Source organism: Tribolium madens, unplaced genomic scaffold, assembly GCF_015345945.1.
Source record: "Tribolium madens isolate multiple individuals breed KSU strain unplaced genomic scaffold, Tmad_KSU_1.1 Scaffold_2;HRSCAF=44;Tcas5.2_LGX, whole genome shotgun sequence".
NCBI lineage: Eukaryota > Metazoa > Arthropoda > Insecta > Coleoptera > Tenebrionidae > Tribolium > Tribolium madens.
This window is the reverse complement of record NW_025400995.1, coordinates 280,190-299,048: the sequence shown is the minus strand read 5'-3', so window position 1 is coordinate 299,048 and position 18,859 is coordinate 280,190. Positions and strand designations below refer to the sequence as shown.

Sequence of the window (18,859 nt, the reverse complement as noted above, 5' to 3'; positions counted from 1 at the left end):
GTTGTTTTAAACACTTTTGAAATTGTGTTACTGATATTGTTAAGCTACGAATACGGAATAATTAATCAATGAAGTTTAGCTTTGTGCAACACTATCAGTTGTTAGTGAGGTAAACCTTTATGTAATTTAAGACGAGGAAAGTTTCTTAGAAGATTGCTAAAACAATATATGATAAAGTAGTATTGCTGATTTGAGGTCATAGTTTTTATTGGGCAGTATTTTTGAATGGTGTCCGCAATGTAAGAAACTTTTTACGAGTAGCTAACGACTTTGAATGTACAGCCAAACGGGGCTGCCTGTACCCTATGCCAGATGTTACATTTGTGTATTTTATTTCCACTTGCTCGATAAAAGGGTTTTATGTCCTCGAACCGAGTCCTTGCTAATCTTATTGCGACCTGACTCAAATATAGGTTAGCCGTTTTAAAAGACGATATATTACCACCGCCGTAAAACTTGTATACGCCATGGGATACACATATATTTACTTATTTACATCAAATATAACTACTAACTGTAGGCATATACTTGTATCGCATTTCCACCCCTCTTGTCTACTACATTCCTCCTTTAGCTCAAGTTCAATACTTACCTATCTTTGGCTGAAGAGGAGAGAAGACCCTCTAAGCAAATTATCTACTACAACACCTTGCTGTAATTTAATATCAGCAAGGTCGCAAGCTTCATGCTCTAAACTCCACATGAATAAATTTTCGATCACAAACTCCGTTTTATTGCATTTTTGTTATTTCCTGGTTTCCGCTATTCGGTATTTTAACAATTGACTTACAGAAACACATTTCATAGCTCCAACAACGAATTGTATTGAAAGTAATTGGTTTTTAAATTACAACATACAACTTTCAACCAAACTAAACAAGCTTACCTTGATATTTATAGCTTTTGAGTTTTTATTTTGATACTATTCAAATTCAAAAATCAATTTAGATATTTCTTCTACAGGGAAATTTGATATTGCCACGTTTCAACGATACCTATCGACCCTATTATTGTTATTGCATGGAATCGAATAATTATTCGGAAATCAGAGGAATCTGGTGTTATTTTGCATAAATTATAAACGCAATTTGAGCACGTATTAATTTTAATGTACATACATATAAGATCAAATCAACCTATGCCGTTTGTTTCATGTAAATAATGATAAATTATTTCAGTTGTGGTAATGCATTTGCATCATTAAATAATTTGGAATTAGTGAAGAGCCCATGCACAATTATATCATAAACTAGTACACCAACTGTTGTATGAAATTAGTCATTAGTAATTTAGATAATTTTTCGCAAAATTCTCACGTTTGTGTTTGGCATATGTAAACTGATAATACATGAACTTATAATATAAGTGTGTTAAAGTGGCGTATTCGTGGGTAGTGAAAGCAATAAGTTTGTGAAGTGTATGAGCGGTTAATAGTGTTGTTTTAGGTAAATAGTGCCTATCTTACGAGAGTGCCAACATATGAAGTAAGTCAGAGTAGTTAGGATACTTACGGAGTTAATCCATTTGTTTAGTGTAAGATATAGGGTAAGTTGTTTTAGTCTAAAATTTGTGCAAACGTTATAAACCTTGCAGTGGCTTCGCGAAGACTCGTTTGCTACATCGTAAAATGAGCCGTATGAGTTGTTCCGTTTTATTATAGCATTTTTAAATGTGTACTTATTTCTAATAAAACCAGGTAGGAGTTCTGAGTCGTGAAGATGAGAAAATTAAATATTTTAATAATAGTACACTACTCCAAAAAATTAAAGGAACAAAAAAGTTTCCTAAATTTTTCAAAGGCTGTAACTTATCGAAAAATGGTTGTATTTAAATTAAAAAAAAAACATTTTGAAGCTTTAAGTTTCTAGTTTTGAGATCTTTTGACAAATATTTTTTCTGTGCAACGGTTATCACGCAATTCTATCTCCTATTGTGAGAAAAAAAATCTAAATTTTTATGTTATTCTATTTGTCCACAGACATGGAGATTTTTTTTTAGTTAAGTCAATACATAGGCCGGATAGCATGTTTGTTTACCTTTAATATGCTTTCTTCATATTTTCTTTACGTCAATTTGTCGCTAAGATATCTGACTTTAAATGAAAAAGAATCCTCCTGTCTTTGATCACCGATATCTCAGCAACCAATGACCACACTGAGAATATAAGGGTAGTGTCAAAAACTGGAATAAATGTCTTATAAGATTCTTTTATGATTTTTTTAGAAAATATTTTTTTTAATTCCCTACGACCGTGAACCAAAAACAGAAACATAAAAATTTAGATTTTTTTTTCTCGCACTTGTCAAAAAATCTCAAAACTAGAAACTTAAAACTTCAAAATGTTTTTTTTTTAATTTAGATACCACCATTTTTCGATGAGTTACAGCCTTTCAAAAATTACTAAAAATTTAGGAGTAGTATATATAACTCAGTAGACAGTCAAGTCAAGTTGAGAACATTCTTAAGAAATGACTGAATTGAGAGTAGAACATAATAATGAATGTAAATAAAAATGACGAAAATCTCCACAACTCCGTGATCTGCATTAAAATTTCCTTGAAGCGCGACTAATTTTATTTTGTTTTATTTTCGGAAGGCTCAGATGTCCGAAATGAAGAATAATCGAGTTACAATGAATTATAACTATACCAAAAATAACATATTATCAAGACTTCAATGTGAAAACTTTAGCCGTTTTAATACCTAAAAGTTTCAAGTTCGTGAAAACATTATAAAGTTCACGCATGATAGGAAACTTTATATCAGTAAATCTTAGGCATAGCTGCAGATGTTGCTTCATTTTAACTTATAAAACGTGTTTTCAATTTTCTATAAACCTAACTTTGGTAAAGTTGTGTCAATTGATCAATGAATTGACCTGGCGTCACATCAGAATACATAATTCATCTTTTTATAGCAAACATGTTACCCAACCAATCTTGTCTACTTTTATTGTGAATATAAAATTGACGTTGTTTGAGCCATATTCCGGTGCTTCCCGCCAGGTGCCTGTCATAAACGGTGGCAGTTTTAATTCGCGTTTTTCCCGTCATCACTTGCGAATATGTTATTTTATTTTTAAAAAACAGATTTTGCATGAACGTGTGTAAATTTTCATAATGCTCACGTCTACATCCAATTTACATTCAAATTTAAAACAAATAATTCGACAATCGCCGCATTTCATCACAAAATGTGCACACCAACATGCACTCGAAATTATTAACAGCCTCTTGGAACTTTCGCAATTTATTGCTTCAATGAAAACACGTTTATAGTTTCAAATAAAACTAAGAACAGTGTAATTTGAAATATTTTTTCTTTTAAACTACTTGAAAGTTTTTTCGAGCGTTAAAACGATGTCTATATATTTCCTCAATAGATTTGTTAAAGTCAAACTTTTGTGTTCGACAACACTAAATCCAAATCATCAACAAAAAATCACCAAAGCTAATAAAATGCCATTTCAATTCGACACCTTGATCCTCTTCACTCTTCGGCGACTTTTTAAAACCTAAATTTGCAACTTGTCAAGACATAAACATTTAGCTACTCCGTTATTTTGAAAAAAATTTGAGTTTGTAGTTGAGTTGAGAGCTTCATCATCACCTAAATAGTGTGTTTGGTTTAAGTGTGAGAATGTGTTTGACTGAGTGTTTCAAGTTGGAAATGTGAAGATACTATACGTCTTTAGTGCTAACAGCGGGATTTTGTTGCACATCGTTCAAATTTTGTGATTTAGAGTTAGTTCTTGCATGGTCACGGTCTTGGAATGTGCTATTAGCAGATAAATGCAGACATTGCCTGTGGTGGCAACTTAAGAACTTGTACAAATTCTGTTTGTAGCTGTATATTTTCGCTGGAAGCTAACGTAGGTTTAGAGGAAAGTACTTGAGCTTGACTTTGGTGACTGGTGGTCTATCATGGGTTTCAGTTCATGCGTGTGTTTCAAAACCACCTGTGTTAGTTAGAAGCTAAAGTTAGTTTAGGTTCAGATTTCAATATTATAGAATGCTGGAGTGTTGTTGTGTTTACCTGAGTTTTCGCAAATAAATTTCAGTTATGTGATATAGTGTTGCGAGGAAAGATAGTGTAAGTATCATCGATGTAGAAAATTCGTTCTGAAATAAGTTACAGAGTTTTAGAAGTGATAATTAACGTATATAAATTTAAAACTTTGAAACTAAAACGCATAAAGTTGACAGAAGAAGCCGCAAGGAAAATATTAAGTTGTTTGCCGACGTAAACTTCTCCAACTTGAAAAATGTGGTTTTTCCCAGAAATCCGTTCTAATCACGGAGTATTAATATTTAGCTAAAAACAGGAAACGTTCCCTTAACAATTATCACCGAGTTATAACGTAGCACGACAGGAAAGTACGAAAAGTAAAATTTCAATTCTAAACACGCAATATGCCCATCAATACGATCTTATTTTAGCTGATATCTTCTCTACCGGGTTGGAGCGACTCCACCACACCAGGGTAAGGGTTCTAAACAACTTCTTTCAGTATGATTCATTGTTAACAGAAACATTCCTCGGCAGGGAACATCGTTAATGGCAAAAACAGACAATGCTTCACTAGATATATAGACAAACAATACATTCAACCTTTCGTAAATAACACAATTGACTCATTAAAAAATGTCTTTATAATACTACAAAATCTAAATTTTAAGACGCATATTACTAATCTAGAGAAAGAAAACAAAGAAAAACTACACCAAGTCTTGTTTTAAATTGTTTTTTAAATGATTACTTTATTAATCTCGTAGTAATAAGAGTTTGGGGATAGTCCAGTATTCCTGAATGATCTGGAGCCACCAACCCATCGGGGGTTTTGCGGCCCCCACAACAGAAGAGCTTAGCGAAGCGCGCGCGAGGTCTCCTATGTATGCTAAACAGATACTTTGGAAACCCACACGCGCTCACGATATATTACAGCGATTCTCAAACATCACCCACTTAGCTGCCGTCGACATAACATAATGCATTATATAATTTTTACCATCCTACATTCACACTCGACAAAAATGCTAATTTAGAAAATACCATCTCTGCAAAAACTTGTTCACTTACACAATTGGCGCCGATTGAAACCGGTTTTTCTCACTTATTCTACATACGAGTAGAAGGAAAAGTGCGATGTTGAATTGCCACCGTTTGGCAGTCTCTGGAGACTGAATCTACCTTCTTTGCATGCCGGCCATTTCCCGAACTTCACTATACTTCACTATATAAGAATTGCGACAGTATATAATATTCTTAAAATGTCTCCTGACTTGAATGATTCACAATAATACTATGTATAGATTCAACACTCCCATTTGAGGGAAAACTTGACTAACTTTGAGTTTTCTATTTTTTCTTTTGATATCATTTCATACTTTTGAAAAGTTGAAGTAGTTGTTATTCTTGAATTGTAACTTGAATATATTATACAATATTTTTCCTGCATTTATCCCACTTACTTCAACTCTATTCTTCTAGTATTCTACCTTTCTAACACAAGACATTAATGACTACTTATGTGTAATTTATTGACTCTTTACAGAGTTCAACGCTTACTTCCAAGTTGAAAATAAAATGCTTTTGTCGACTGCTTTGTAAAGCTAAACTTGCGATTTGGTAAAGTTGTGTCTTTGGTTGTAATAATCGGAGATTTCGACTAGATCTATTGATCTCCTTTTATTAAATTCGTGCATGAGCTATTGTTATCTCAAGAATTGAGACTAACGCATAGCTATGCAAATGATCTGTAAATTCAGAGTCTTCTATTAATTGGTATTGAAGTCTTAGTGAATAAGCTATCTCAGAGCTTTACATCGCTGAAATAACTTGACCAAAATGGACAATAGGAACGTATTTAATCATTACAAAATTAGTTAAATCGCATCCAACTATCGCTCTAAATCTTTACTACAAACCGTTTAATTACATATTTGACACAATTTAATTTACTACTGTAATTCCACAATAATATTTAAAAGGTTGAAATAAAGATATTGTAAATTTCTTTTATGTTTCCTTACATAAAAACGACATTATACCTATATAAGTTGTCGACATCATATGTATAGCGGTTTTCCAGCAGTTTTTATTTTATGGCAAAGCTTTTACACTTTATGATGACAATATACTTATATTTTATTTAGACTAAAGCTCAGTGATAAAGACAAAAGTAGTTTCCTTTGTACGGTTTTCACACACTACACCAACCAATCGTTCGATTAATGTTTCTGATACATTTTATTATTACCGACATTTTAAACGTGGAAAAAAACGCATAAATCTAAATTCTGAAAACTACAAGAAACACAAAAATGTTCAATAAAATGTTTCTATCTCTAACAGTTTTAATAAAACTAATTTTAGAGAGCAAACGTTTTGCAATTTATTGTGAGCTCGTCAGGAAAGCTCAACCACAAAGCTTATCACTCATCTTTCCCACTTCTCAACACTCGCACGAGATTTACAGCGTATGATGTATTTCATTCGATAAATTACGTTCGCACGGCGTTATCTCAAAACTCCGCTTTTTAATTTTTCAAATTTGTGGTAAACCAACGAATTTCAGTAATTGATTTTTTTGCTTCTTTTATAAATGCTTATTAAACACAAAAATCTTTTTGTTCCCGAATCGATTTTGTATTTTGCTGTATAACTAACACGTTCCTCCGGCAACGATGAATTATTGAATTGATGAATAAAAACATCTAGAAATTAGAAACATGCAACTGTAAAAGTGCATCTGGTATTTTGTTACTTTTATTGTCTGTTACATTTTGCTGAATTTTATAGAGAGGGATTTTTTTCTTAAATATGGAAATGGTGATGTTTGTGATAAAATAAATGAAAAGATATGAATGCATGAGAGAGTAAATGGCGTCAATTTGGTTATATAATAAGTTTGTCCGTTGATTATGTCTGCGATCTTGTTCAAAATAAAATTGGTTTTAGTTCCAGGTAAACACCGCCTTGCAAGTGAAATGATACGCGATAAAAGTTGGGATAACCTATATCAAGTGCCTCCTCATTGTCTTGCGACTATTAAGCACTAATCGACGCGTCCTCGCTTCCATTGTTTAAAAGCAGCTCGAGCGCAACATCATTAAAACAGGAACCTCATTCAGAAACATGGTGTCTCTTTATCTCCTCGAATTTTTCAAGTCGCCATAGTCAGAGAACGACAATATTGCATAAATAAATAAAATTCCAAATGAAATTTTTTCTCTTATATTACATGGTTTCCGTGACGAAAATTAAGGGAAACTTGAGCTAAATCATAAATATCCAACTAGAACCGGCAAGGGATAAAGTAATAAACAAATTTACAGAAGGAACTCTAATAAATGCCAAGCAAAATTCGGTTATTCAAACGCAACGACATAATTTATGAATAAGTTAATTATTTCACACAGCAACACGGCCTAATTAAAAAGAATTTCACCATAGTTTATTTCTCCACTTCATCAATTTTATACGAATCTTGCATGCGAACTATATTTATGACCATTTGCATAATTGCACATTAAATTGCAAATGTGCACAAGTGCACTGAGTCGGACAGAATTATCGAAGATCTCGTTTAGGGTAAACACTGCTCAAATTTTATTTTTACTTACCAATTATATACCGCAGCTCGGAAAAATAAATACATTGCTGTCACAGTCATAAATTTAAAACGCGCTATAAAATTTACATTCATCATGTTAGCGGATCCAAAACATGAATAATATTACTCAAAAATTCTTCATCTGAATTTGCAAAACTTGATTTATTTAGCACATTCAAAAAACTTTCCAAATACGAATTTAAATGGGAGAAAATGTGAAAATTTACACTGGTCTCCATTTCGTATTCCATTACACCTCATATAAAGGTCGTAATAAAACTACATTACTAATTTACGAACATATACATATAGCTTGACTTAAAACTTGTTAAATTCATTTAATAGTTAAACAAGAAACAAAAAGTCATACTTTATTCGACTTGTTCGGGATGTTATTTTATTTTATAAAAATTAAATAATCTCATAGTTTTGCTTTTACACATAATTTTATTTCGTAATAAGCCTGTTTAAAAATTAAAATGAAAAAAAACATAGAAATGTTCCATTTATCCGTTTCTTCTCAAAGCCAAATAAATTTAATTAAATTGTTTAACACAGATATTCGAACGTACGTTTGTTTTTAATTATCGAATGAGACTATGTTGCGATTTTTAATATTATTTAGCGTTTCTAAAAGTACAAAAATATTATCTAAATACGACGTTTCATATTGTAAAAAATATTTTCATTTTCAATTGAAATTAAAGTTTTCAAATCGTTTATAAAATCATAAAATTTTAATTTTATCAATTAATTTAAACCTCTAGGAATATTTTTGTATAAATACGTAAAATCGTAATTGTTTAGTGTTTGTATCATGTTTTATGCTGCAATACATTTTAAAGTTTTGCCAGTAATGTATGTTTTTGAATACAAACATTGTTCCTGTCGTTAAATTTTGAAAAGTGGTAAAGTTGTAATAGACTGGTGCACAGACTCCAGAAATTATTTTAGTCCAATATTTTGACCACAATATTCCTAATATTTTGTTTAGAAAATGTACAATAGATTGACAATTTATATACGGTTAGTCCAGTTTTTCAGTTTTTTAGAATTCTATAATTATGTTAAAAACCGTTTTTGAAATATTGAGTAATAAATACACTACATTGTAACTAAAAAAATCGAGATAAACCTATAATAGTTTCCAGGAAGTACCATTATTTTTTTACGTAAAAACTTTTAATGCAAAAATATATAATGTGTTCTATTTAAAACTTTGATTCTATATACAACATCCTATATATAATAAAAATATTTTAAATATCAAGTCAGAAAAAAGTTATAAACCCCTGGGTCAGCCTGTATGTAAGTCATCAAATTCCAAACTGACGTTTGTTATTTGTTTACTTACAATTAATTGAATTGAAATCAATTATAAAATATTTAGTTAAGGGAGTAATATAAACCGAATCAAACAGAATGTAAGCTTCGAACAAAATAAAACAGAAAGCTTTTAACAAAAATTAATATTGTATATAGGTATATGAAATTGTCACAAAGAGTAGATCAGAAATAGAAAAGTTGGTCTCGTATGTATGTACATATTTAAATTCTTCGGTAGAATTTTTCCTAGTTACGTTTCTGTAAGATCATAAACCGCTATGTAAAGTGCGGAAATGGTATTTCCGGTTTCACAGTTGATTTGTTATGAAAAGTTCCGAATTGTGTATAGAATCTTTGTGGGTGGTATATTTTCAAAGTTGTAACCCTTTTAGAATGTTTATAAAATGTCTTCTCATTACGTGAACTAACACTTGATCCAATTATAGATTGCAGTATACACAAACACAAAATTCCATTGTCTTCAGACAGGTCCGGATTAAATACCGTTAATTCTTAGCTCGCAAACATGTTGCACAACTTCGAGTTAAATTACAACAAAATATCAGACACTAATTCCACATCAGCATGTGCAAAGCGGGAATCCCACAAACAAATGACGTCGCTAACGACATCTACCTCTAACTATAAATGAGATATGAGTATTACATGCTTCGTCTGTTTTCTTTGTAAGTTTACATTGTTAACCGCACTGAAATGAGCGAATCTATACCAGAGCATGGCGGTAAAGAAAATTAAATTTACTGCCACTTTTACCTTACATCCTTTTTCCGAACCGCAAACTAAAATATCTAACATGTTTCTATCATTATTACTTTCCTTATCCTATATGTGTCTGTCTGTAAACAGCATATCACGAGAACGATAAAAGCTAAAAACTTGAAATTTGGTATGTAAGTTACTTGTAGCAAGGGGACGTAGCACGAAACAATTGGTAAAAATCGGTTGTACCGTTCGGCCGCAAAGACCACAAGTCGGCAGTAAAATTATACGGTGGAAGATACAATAAATTCATGGAGATACAAATTATTTCGAATAATGAAATATACCTTATTATTAGTAAAATGTAATAAAATAACAATAATAATAATGGGTACCGAACTAAAAAAAAACTGCACCCCAGACTCGAACACCAGATTTTTTTATTACACAATGTTATGTGTTTGAGAGATTTCATGATCACTATATTCTTATTCTAACAAAATCCACTACACTCCAGATGTTACTAAATGAAAATTTTGTTTGCACAAGTGCAACGACGTTGCTTACATGAGATAAGAAGCATAAAGTCCCATTTATCTGTAATTTTAAGTTTAAACTAAAATCACTCTTATTATTTAATAATGGCTACAAAAAAATCCATTAGCCTAAAAATAAACAAAAGAAATCGCTTCAAACGTTTTCTTGATGTTGTTCTTGTTCATAATTAATAATAGTTGATTTAAATTAAAGCCAAAGCTAAGTTGTTTCTTTTAGTTTAAAAACAGTTTGAAATTAAACGTTTAATTACTTCTTAGGTATAAGCCGTGCGCGAAACTTTCTAATTTAGTAGTTTTAGGCGTCAACGATGTTCTTTGTGAAAATTAACCAGGAAAATCTAATGTTACTCGCAAGAGTTTCTATGTATATGTATAATTCCTAACAACCAGTAATAACTGTTTATGATATCAGTAAAATAGAAAGAGATATAACAAAGCTGTGAGAGTAGCACATTTATATTGGTATTTTGGTAGGCTTGGGGCGATCATTAATTGGCTGTCGATGTTCTTGAAAATAATCGTGTCTTTGAGTAAGGTTGTAAATTAGAAAACAGCAGTGGTTTTGAAAGGCAAAATTCGTGAGGAGAAGCTTATTATTATTGAAATGTCGAAATAAATAATACACGATTTTGAAAAAGTTTTTGTAGAAGTTGCAACAATAAAGCGATAATTTGCTGCAATTTTGATCTAATAATGCGACACATTGTGAACATGGACGCCATTGTCCATGCTGTTTATTATAGTAATAACGACACGTTCTTGAAATACCACTCTGTTGTTAACTGTTTCGGATTGTGCCGGTAATGAGTAACGAATACCAAATTAATCAGAGTTGGATTACTAAAGGCAAATTAACGTCAATATTCAGAACCGGCATACCTCTATTTCCAGCGTACGTCTCAATAGCTCCTCTTACTATCGCTGGAAACCTCATCGATCACAGTTCTCATTATTACCATACAAATAAAATTTATTTACTCAGTGAAGAAGCCTTTTATATTTGAAATTTCCGCTACCCACATTACCCACTCAGGCCCGCAATTTAATTGCGCACCACCAAAAGGAATTCCAACTGCTTTACAGATACACAGATAGCACATATGAAAGTCTACACACTGGGTAGGTATTTACTTATGATATCAGCAAACGATGCTCGAATAAAGCTCGCCCTCATTTATACCCTCAAAATTAAATCACTGACTGTTTTGTTTACTCTTTATTAACAAATTTTGTGACATCCAACATCCACAAGCGCTTCTTTATTGTGAAAATGTATCACAACTTTTTTGAGCTTTTTCAAATCTCCTAATTATCGTAATGTGACTGAGTATGTGATAGACACTGATTGCTAATTGCTGTTCAAAGTTTCCAACTTGGCATATGAGCAAGTCTACATACTCTTCTTCCAGTTTCACCCTAATTTGATTTATGAAAATAATTGTCGGAGTTAGTCATTCTCGGTAAATTGCAAGTTTGTTGGAATTGGCGTCAAATGTAACTGTTACGTTTGTATAGATTGGAGAAATCCAAATATGAATGTGTATAATAGAGGTTATTAGTAACAATAACAGTCAAATGGGAGTGTATCAGAACATACCTAACAGGCCAGGTCGATAATAGAACATTCCCGATCATTGTGATATATTGACTAATTGTAATTCATATTGTAATTATCTATATATGAACAAGGGAAATCAACCATCCGCTTTAATTCTATTGCAAAATGTGATCGGACAGACAATGTAACCAAGATTAACTATCAAACAGTCGAATACCTTATCGGACCAAGAAACCCTTTCAGACTGGGATTACAACTTCCTAACCTTGCCAGTTTTATTACAATTTTATAAAACTTTTATCAGATTATTTCTAATGATAAGTAGAGTCAACAGACACGAAAAACTCACAATTGCAACAAAAATCATAGCGAAATAAAACCGCAAAATGAAACTTGAACAAAAAAAAACAAAATTCAAAGAAAACATAAATACAAATTTAAGCAATAAGAAGTTAAAAAATATATTAGGTATTCTTTTTTTCATACAGTTTCTTTATGTAAAAAATATACAAGTAAGATACAGGAACATGGGAAAAATGTTAAAAATATTCCAATTCCAAGTTTTTTTGTTACATTAGAAGAGGAAACAAGGAAGCTGTAACCTAAATTGTAACTCTGTTTAATGTTATTCGTGGCTTTTATTGGCAAAATGTTTCTACCTTTACTAAATAATTATAAAAAAACATATACAAAATCATCAATATCATTAAAATGTCAAATGTCAAAACATAATGTCAAAAATTTTTAACAGAATATTTTTTTTATGTTCCTGGTATCTCATCTTACTTGAAATTTTTCTCTGGGGCGCGAGTTCTGACACACCCGTGTATAATAGGTACATAAATTTTATGCATATTATTAAACAGATTTTTATATTTGAAACAATATATATATATTATATTTTTTTAAACAGTTTTCAGTCTGTAGCTTGTCATTCAGGAAAAAACGCTAAAAAATCGAATATAAAATGGAAAATCTAAAATACGAAATTTTTATTTTCAACGATTTTTCCGGCTTATTACACCCACGTTTGTTTACAATTGCTTAATAATGGACAAAATTTTTTCATAGTTTTACACGCCCCAATCCACTCCAATTTTATTAAACTTTTATCAGATTATTTCTAATGATGAGAGAGTCAACAGACACGAAAAACTCACAATTGCAACAAAAATCATAAAACTGCAAAATAAAACTTGAACAAAAAAAAAACAAAATACAAAGAAAACATATAATACAAACTTAAGCAATAAGAAGTTAAAAAATATATTAGGTATGCTTTTTTTAAACAATTTCTTTTTCTAAAAAATATACAGGTGCGCCAGAACTTGCGCCCCAGAGAAAAATGCCATTTAAAGTAAGATTCCAGGAACATGGAAAAAATGTTAAAAAATTCCAATTAGTTTTTTTGTTACCGACTATTAGAAGAGGAAACAAGGAAGCTGTAACCTAAATTGTAACTGTGTTTAATATTATTTGTAGCTTTTATTGGCAAAATTTTTCTACCTTCACTAAATAATTATAAAAAAAACATATAGAAAATCATCAATATCATTAAATAAACATAAAAAAATGTCAAATGTGAAAATTTTTTGACAGAGAATTAAAAAAAAATATTATGTTCTTGGTATCTTATCTTACTTGAAATTTTTCTCTGGGACGCGAGTTCTGGCACACCTGTATATTAGGTACATAAATTTTATGCATATTATTAAACAGATTTTTATATACATTCTTTTAAACAGTTTTCAGTTTGTTTATAGCTTATCTTTCAGGAAAAACCACTAAAAAATCGAATATGAAATGAAAAATATAAAACGCGAAATTTTTATTTTCAACGATTTTTCCCGCTTATTACACCCACGTTTGTTTACAATAGCTTAATAATGGACAGAATTTTTTCACAGTTTTACCCAATCCACTCCAATTTTATTATATTTTTCTTGCTTTTCGGTCGCTCCTGATTAAAGTATCCCCTTTTTTAAAATACTACAAAAAATTGACAATAAGAATACAAAATAGATTTAATGTAAATTCAAAGAAGATCTATAAGTAATTACTAAATTATGAAAAAAACACGGTCCAAAATGACAGCTTGCTTTTGTATTTTTTTTAGTTTATTAATATACATAAAATGAACAAAAATGCTTTTGTTTGTTTTAATTTCAGTATAAATAACTGGTCATTTCGTCAAATTTTTCTTTTATTTACATTTTCGTATCTCTGCAAATTATCTGTCAACTTAATTTGATACTTGGCATTTGGAGCAACAGGAAAATTGTTGTTTGATTAGTTGTAGTTACGAAAAAATCAATATTGTAATTTCATATGACATTTATTCACAAAAAATTTATCTGTCTTTCAAAATTTGTATAATTTTGTCGTTGGTTTTATTGTTTTTTTTGTGAGTCAATTGTGTTAAATAAACAGTGTTGGAGAGATTCCCAACAATACAATTTTACTATTGTTATTGTTCTGTTATTTCAAACTGTCAAGTTCGAGGTCTTAATAAAATGAAAGGAAAAGTTTGAAAGTGGAAAATAAAGAAGTTATTTCTTCGTGGTGTAAACAGGTGTCTTATTTTAAAAATCTCAACCTTTGTGTCTATATTTAACTTGTATAAAGTCTTGAATAAGAGCAAGATTTTAAAAATTGTATTCACTACAAAAGTTTAATTAAAAAAATTACATCCGTTAAAAACGAAGCGTAATTTTGAAACTTTTATAACAACGTTAAAGCTTCTTTGATAAGCTAACTTATTTCATGTTTAATTAAAGTTGTTTTAAGGTAAATTATTCAAGAATATGATTATGTCTGAATCGATTGGATTCTGAACTGCATTTTGTCGCTGCATCCGTCGCTTCAATTCTTTCAGCTTCAGGAAATTAATTTCCTATACATTACTTACATTTAAGATTTAAAGACATATTTTAATACTCGACACATTTATAGAAACTTGAAAAGCTCTTATCAGATTGTGGTTTAATTTCTGGTGTTGGAGTTTACTTAAATATTTCTTTGGACGGAAACTCACGCTAGCTTTGTTAATATGCCCTTAACACTAAATACGAAACTATTTCGAAAGCTCAAAATACATATTCAGTGTACGGTATTATGAAATCAAACACGAAGGTAACAGGTTGGATCGATAACACCCTGGATAAAGAATTATAAAAAGCTCACTTTTGGACTCAAAATTTATAAAAGAAGCTCGGTTCAAGGTGGAATTTATCAAGTACATTATTTTATAATTTGACACCTCAATTTATATAGGCTTTGGAGAATGTTAATGCGATCGTAAATTTTAGATAATAAAAATATACAATATAAAGGTCGCAAAGCCCCCATTTATCACTTAAAGTTTATAATATTTAAATAAATTTCTTTCACAAAAAAATTACTTTCGAATTGATAATGAAAGAATAATAAAAAATAAAAAACGATCAAAATACTTAAAATTGGAGGAAAAAGTTGAAGTTGAAAATATAATAAAATATTTCTTTATTATAAAGCACAACTCAGCAAGTAACTAGTACTAGTGAGTAAAAAAAACTGGCAAAATTGCACATACATTAACGACTTCTAACCATAGGCAACCAAAAATACACCAAACCTTTTTATGCTGACTAAATATATTTTTTAATAAAACAATTTTTGCTACATTAAGAAATCAACAAATATTTGTTGATTAAATTTAAGTAGACCAAATTGATTTAACAATAAATTTAATTAAAACGCTGAACGACACTTGACATTTCTAACTGTTTTTAACCTCAAAAAATCATTCCGTAAAGTTTAAAATTCTATACTTCATTTTTCCAGCTTAAAATATGGAAAACATTTCTTTGAAAACAATTCAATGCAAACTCTCTGTTTCGTGTACAATATACGAAAATTATGCCTGGTTGTTAAATTGTTACGTACTCGTAAGTCTATGAATGTGCATAAAAAATTCGATTAAAATACTGTTTTGGCTTTTAGGACTTTTTTACTGACAACCATTGGAATAAGTTACCTAAGTGTTGGCAAAAATCACTTAAAAACTTGGATTCTCATGAAATATCTAAACTTCTAAATTACAATAAGAAATTGAGGTTAGGCTTTTGTCAATTTGACAATACATCACAACATTTTTTTTTAGGAGTAATGTTTGGCCTTTATCTATTCTAGCACTACATAATTTATTGTCGTCTCTTTCTTTACCAAGAAAAATAGTTGATTTGAACATACAAAGTCCCTTTTTTACTAAAGACGACAAGTTACTCAAGCTTTTTTGGAAAAATGTTAAAGCAAAAAAACGGCATGAAATATCAGTAATGTCAAAGGTGCATTTTTCTTTTGTTAGTGAAAATATGTGAATAATTGTTTCAGATATGTTATGATTCCGCTTTAAAAACGGATTGTTTTCATATTGTTGATATTGGCTCTGGACTTGGACATTTAAGCAGAATATTAAACTACGGTTACGGATTTAAAGTTTGCACAATTGAAGCACAAGAATTACTAAGCCAACAGGCTCAGTATGTCATTTAAATTATGCAAAAATAAAGTCTAATTTTTTAATACACTAGGAATTTAGATAATGAATTTGAGACAGTCCTAGAGCGAAAATTCCCAGGGTATCTAAAATACAATAAAAACGTCCATATTAATAAAAGGATTCAATCAAATATCACGGCAAATGAATTTTTAACGGTACGTTTTTTCACTTACTTTTTAATTTTAATTAAAGATTTTCAGCTCATTAAAAGTGCAATAAATTCAGAAGATGATGACTTTAAATTTGGAATTGTAGGGCTTCACCCTTGTGGCGATTTAGGGGCAACACTACTCAAATTATACACTCAATGCCCCGAAGCTAGATTTATAAACATCGTCGGTTGTTGCTACATGAAACTATCAACACTGTAAATTTAAAGTTTTCAAAAGACTAGATACTTAAACTTTTTGCAGGCCCGGACTAACTCAAGGATTTCCGTTAAGTCAATTTTGTAAACTACGTAATTACAATTTAAGTTACCATTCGCGAGAAATAGCTTGCCATGCAATTGAGAATTACATCGAAAAATTGAATAGAAATGAATGTTGGAGGTTGAAAATTCACACTTACAGGGCTGCTTTAGAAAAAATAATTGCACAAAAATGTCCGAAATATCGCCACTCGGCTTTAAATAACGTCAAATATAGTGAAGATCTCACTTTTGAAAAGTATTAGACGCTAAATGGGTTACTGTGTTTTATGTTTTTATTTTAGTTACTGCCACAAAGCTACCAAAAAATTGAATATCGATTTTTCCGATGTCACATTACAGAGCAGCGAAATTGAAGATTTATTGGCGCAATGGAGAGAAGTTGTTGTGTTTTATTCATTGCGATTGTTATTCGCTCCATTAATTGAATCAATAATACATCTTGACCGCCTTTTGTTTGTTGAAGAGACCGGCAAGTTGGTTACTAATGTCACATTTGTGAATAACTTATGATTCTAGGAAGTGCCGCTCAAATTTTGCCAGTGTTTGATGCACAAGTTTCACCTCGAACTCATGTACTCACTGCCAGAAAAAAATGAAATATATACAGGGTGACCCAGGGGTTCGTGCACGCTCTATAACTTTTTTTCTATCCAAGTTATCGACATGATTTTTTTTTTAAACGATAGATCCAACAATGAGGCTCATTATAAAAATATTTCTATTCCTATACAGGATGTCCCAAATAAGATACAAAACTAAGTTCCGTTTTTTTAAATGAAAACCACAATTTTTTATTAGATATCTGGATTCGCCACTAAATTGTCAATATAACGCACCTTGGTTTCTTAGACTTACCTGCAATAGTTTTTGACTTATGCCAATTTATGTGTCAAAATTGCATCGTGCATAGGACTCACAAAAAAATTCATAACTTCAAAACTATTCAAGACAACGTAACCAATTTTTTTCCAGTCGATTCCTTAACCTTTAGCACATCTTTTGAGAAAAAGGCAAACTCGGAGTCGATGTTCCATCGCCTACTACGATTTTTTTTAAAACGACAATAACTCGATTTTTTTAAATACAACACTCTATATTTTATTGTATCATTACATGGCATTTTTTATGAGCTTTTTGTCGATGTAGGGTTTATGGGGTTTACTTTGTAAAATTTGTACGATTTTTGCAAAATAAGAAATGTTGATGGTTTTTTTCTAAAAAAAAAGGAATCGAGTAGGCTGCTGTCGTAAAATTTGACACTTTCGTGTACTTTTAATAATTGTACACATCTAATTGTCAATAATGAATTTCACTCGTGAAGAATTAGTGAATATGGTTTACTGTATTGGTGAAGAGCACAGAAATCCTTTATTAGCAAGCAAGATCTACCGTCAGAAATATCCTATCCTAATCGTTCGATAGGCAGAGGAGGTACTATTCCCAGGCACGCACGATCTCCATACCTTACTCCCATCGATTTTTTTCTTAAGAAAGAATTTTCAGAGATCGTCCAACAACTACAGATGATATGAAACACATGATCGCGAAAGAGTTCCATTCAGTCGATGGAGCAATGCTTGCTAGAGTTCAGAGCTCATTTACTAAAAGACTTGGTGGAACATGACCTATTTGAGCAGTTTTTATAAGTAACCTTTTCTCAAAATTTTTACATTGTTTTCTTTTAATCATTCTTTCCTATTTTTGTAAAGATTACTAAGATTGTTTCCTTTATTGTGATGTACTCCTGTTTCTATTACAATTTCATTTTATTGAAACACATTTTTTTCAGAATTGCATAGATGTGTCAAACGATAACGGCCTACTCGATTTTTTTTTCAGAATAAAACCATCAACATTACTTATTTTGCAAAAATCTCATAAATTTTACAAAGTAGACCCTATGAATCCTATATCGATAAAGAGCTAATAAAAAATCCCATGCAATGATGCAATAAAATATAGAGTGTTGTATTTGAAAAAGTCGAGTTATTGCCATTTGTATTTTGTCATTTTCATAAAATCGTAGTACGCGATGGAACATCGACTCCGAGTTTGTCTTTATCTCAGAAGACGCGCTAAAGCTTAAGAAATCAACAGGAAATAAGTTGGT

At 30.8% G+C, this 18,859-nt stretch overlaps 1 protein-coding gene across 4 annotated transcripts; it reads left to right on the top strand.

Moving 5' to 3' along the window:
• Positions 1–1,386: 1,386 nt before the first annotated feature.
• On the top strand, positions 1,387–17,542 carry LOC123006222 (protein RRNAD1). Of its 4 annotated transcripts, none has more exons than XM_044400534.1 (10): positions 1,387–1,484; positions 15,599–15,702; positions 15,758–15,870; positions 15,918–16,101; positions 16,148–16,296; positions 16,348–16,471; positions 16,517–16,683; positions 16,730–16,984; positions 17,031–17,218; positions 17,266–17,541. In XM_044400534.1, exons 2-10 carry the CDS (start codon positions 15,607–15,609, stop codon positions 17,343–17,345), a joined length of 1,356 nt encoding a protein of 451 aa, XP_044256469.1. In that variant the 5' UTR covers positions 1,387–1,484; positions 15,599–15,606; the 3' UTR covers positions 17,346–17,541. The 4 variants fall into 4 exon arrangements, with proteins under 4 accessions (XP_044256469.1, XP_044256470.1, XP_044256471.1 ...); XM_044400535.1 differs by lacking the exon at positions 1,387–1,484 and adding an exon at positions 4,465–4,483 and having other exon boundaries at positions 17,266–17,542; XM_044400536.1 differs by lacking the exon at positions 1,387–1,484 and having other exon boundaries at positions 15,526–15,702; positions 15,918–16,089; positions 17,266–17,542.
• Positions 17,543–18,859: the final 1,317 nt, after the last annotated feature.

Coding starts and splice junctions, on each gene's coding strand:
- LOC123006222 (XM_044400535.1), top strand. CDS start 15,607: ATGGAAAACATTTCTTTGAAAACAATTCAATGCAAACTCTCTGTTTCG. Junction 15,703..15,757: donor TGTTAAATTGTTACGTACTC/GTAAGTCTATGA, acceptor TTTGGCTTTTAG/GACTTTTTTACTGACAACCA. Junction 17,219..17,265: donor TTTGTTTGTTGAAGAGACCG/GCAAGTTGGTTA, acceptor TTATGATTCTAG/GAAGTGCCGCTCAAATTTTG.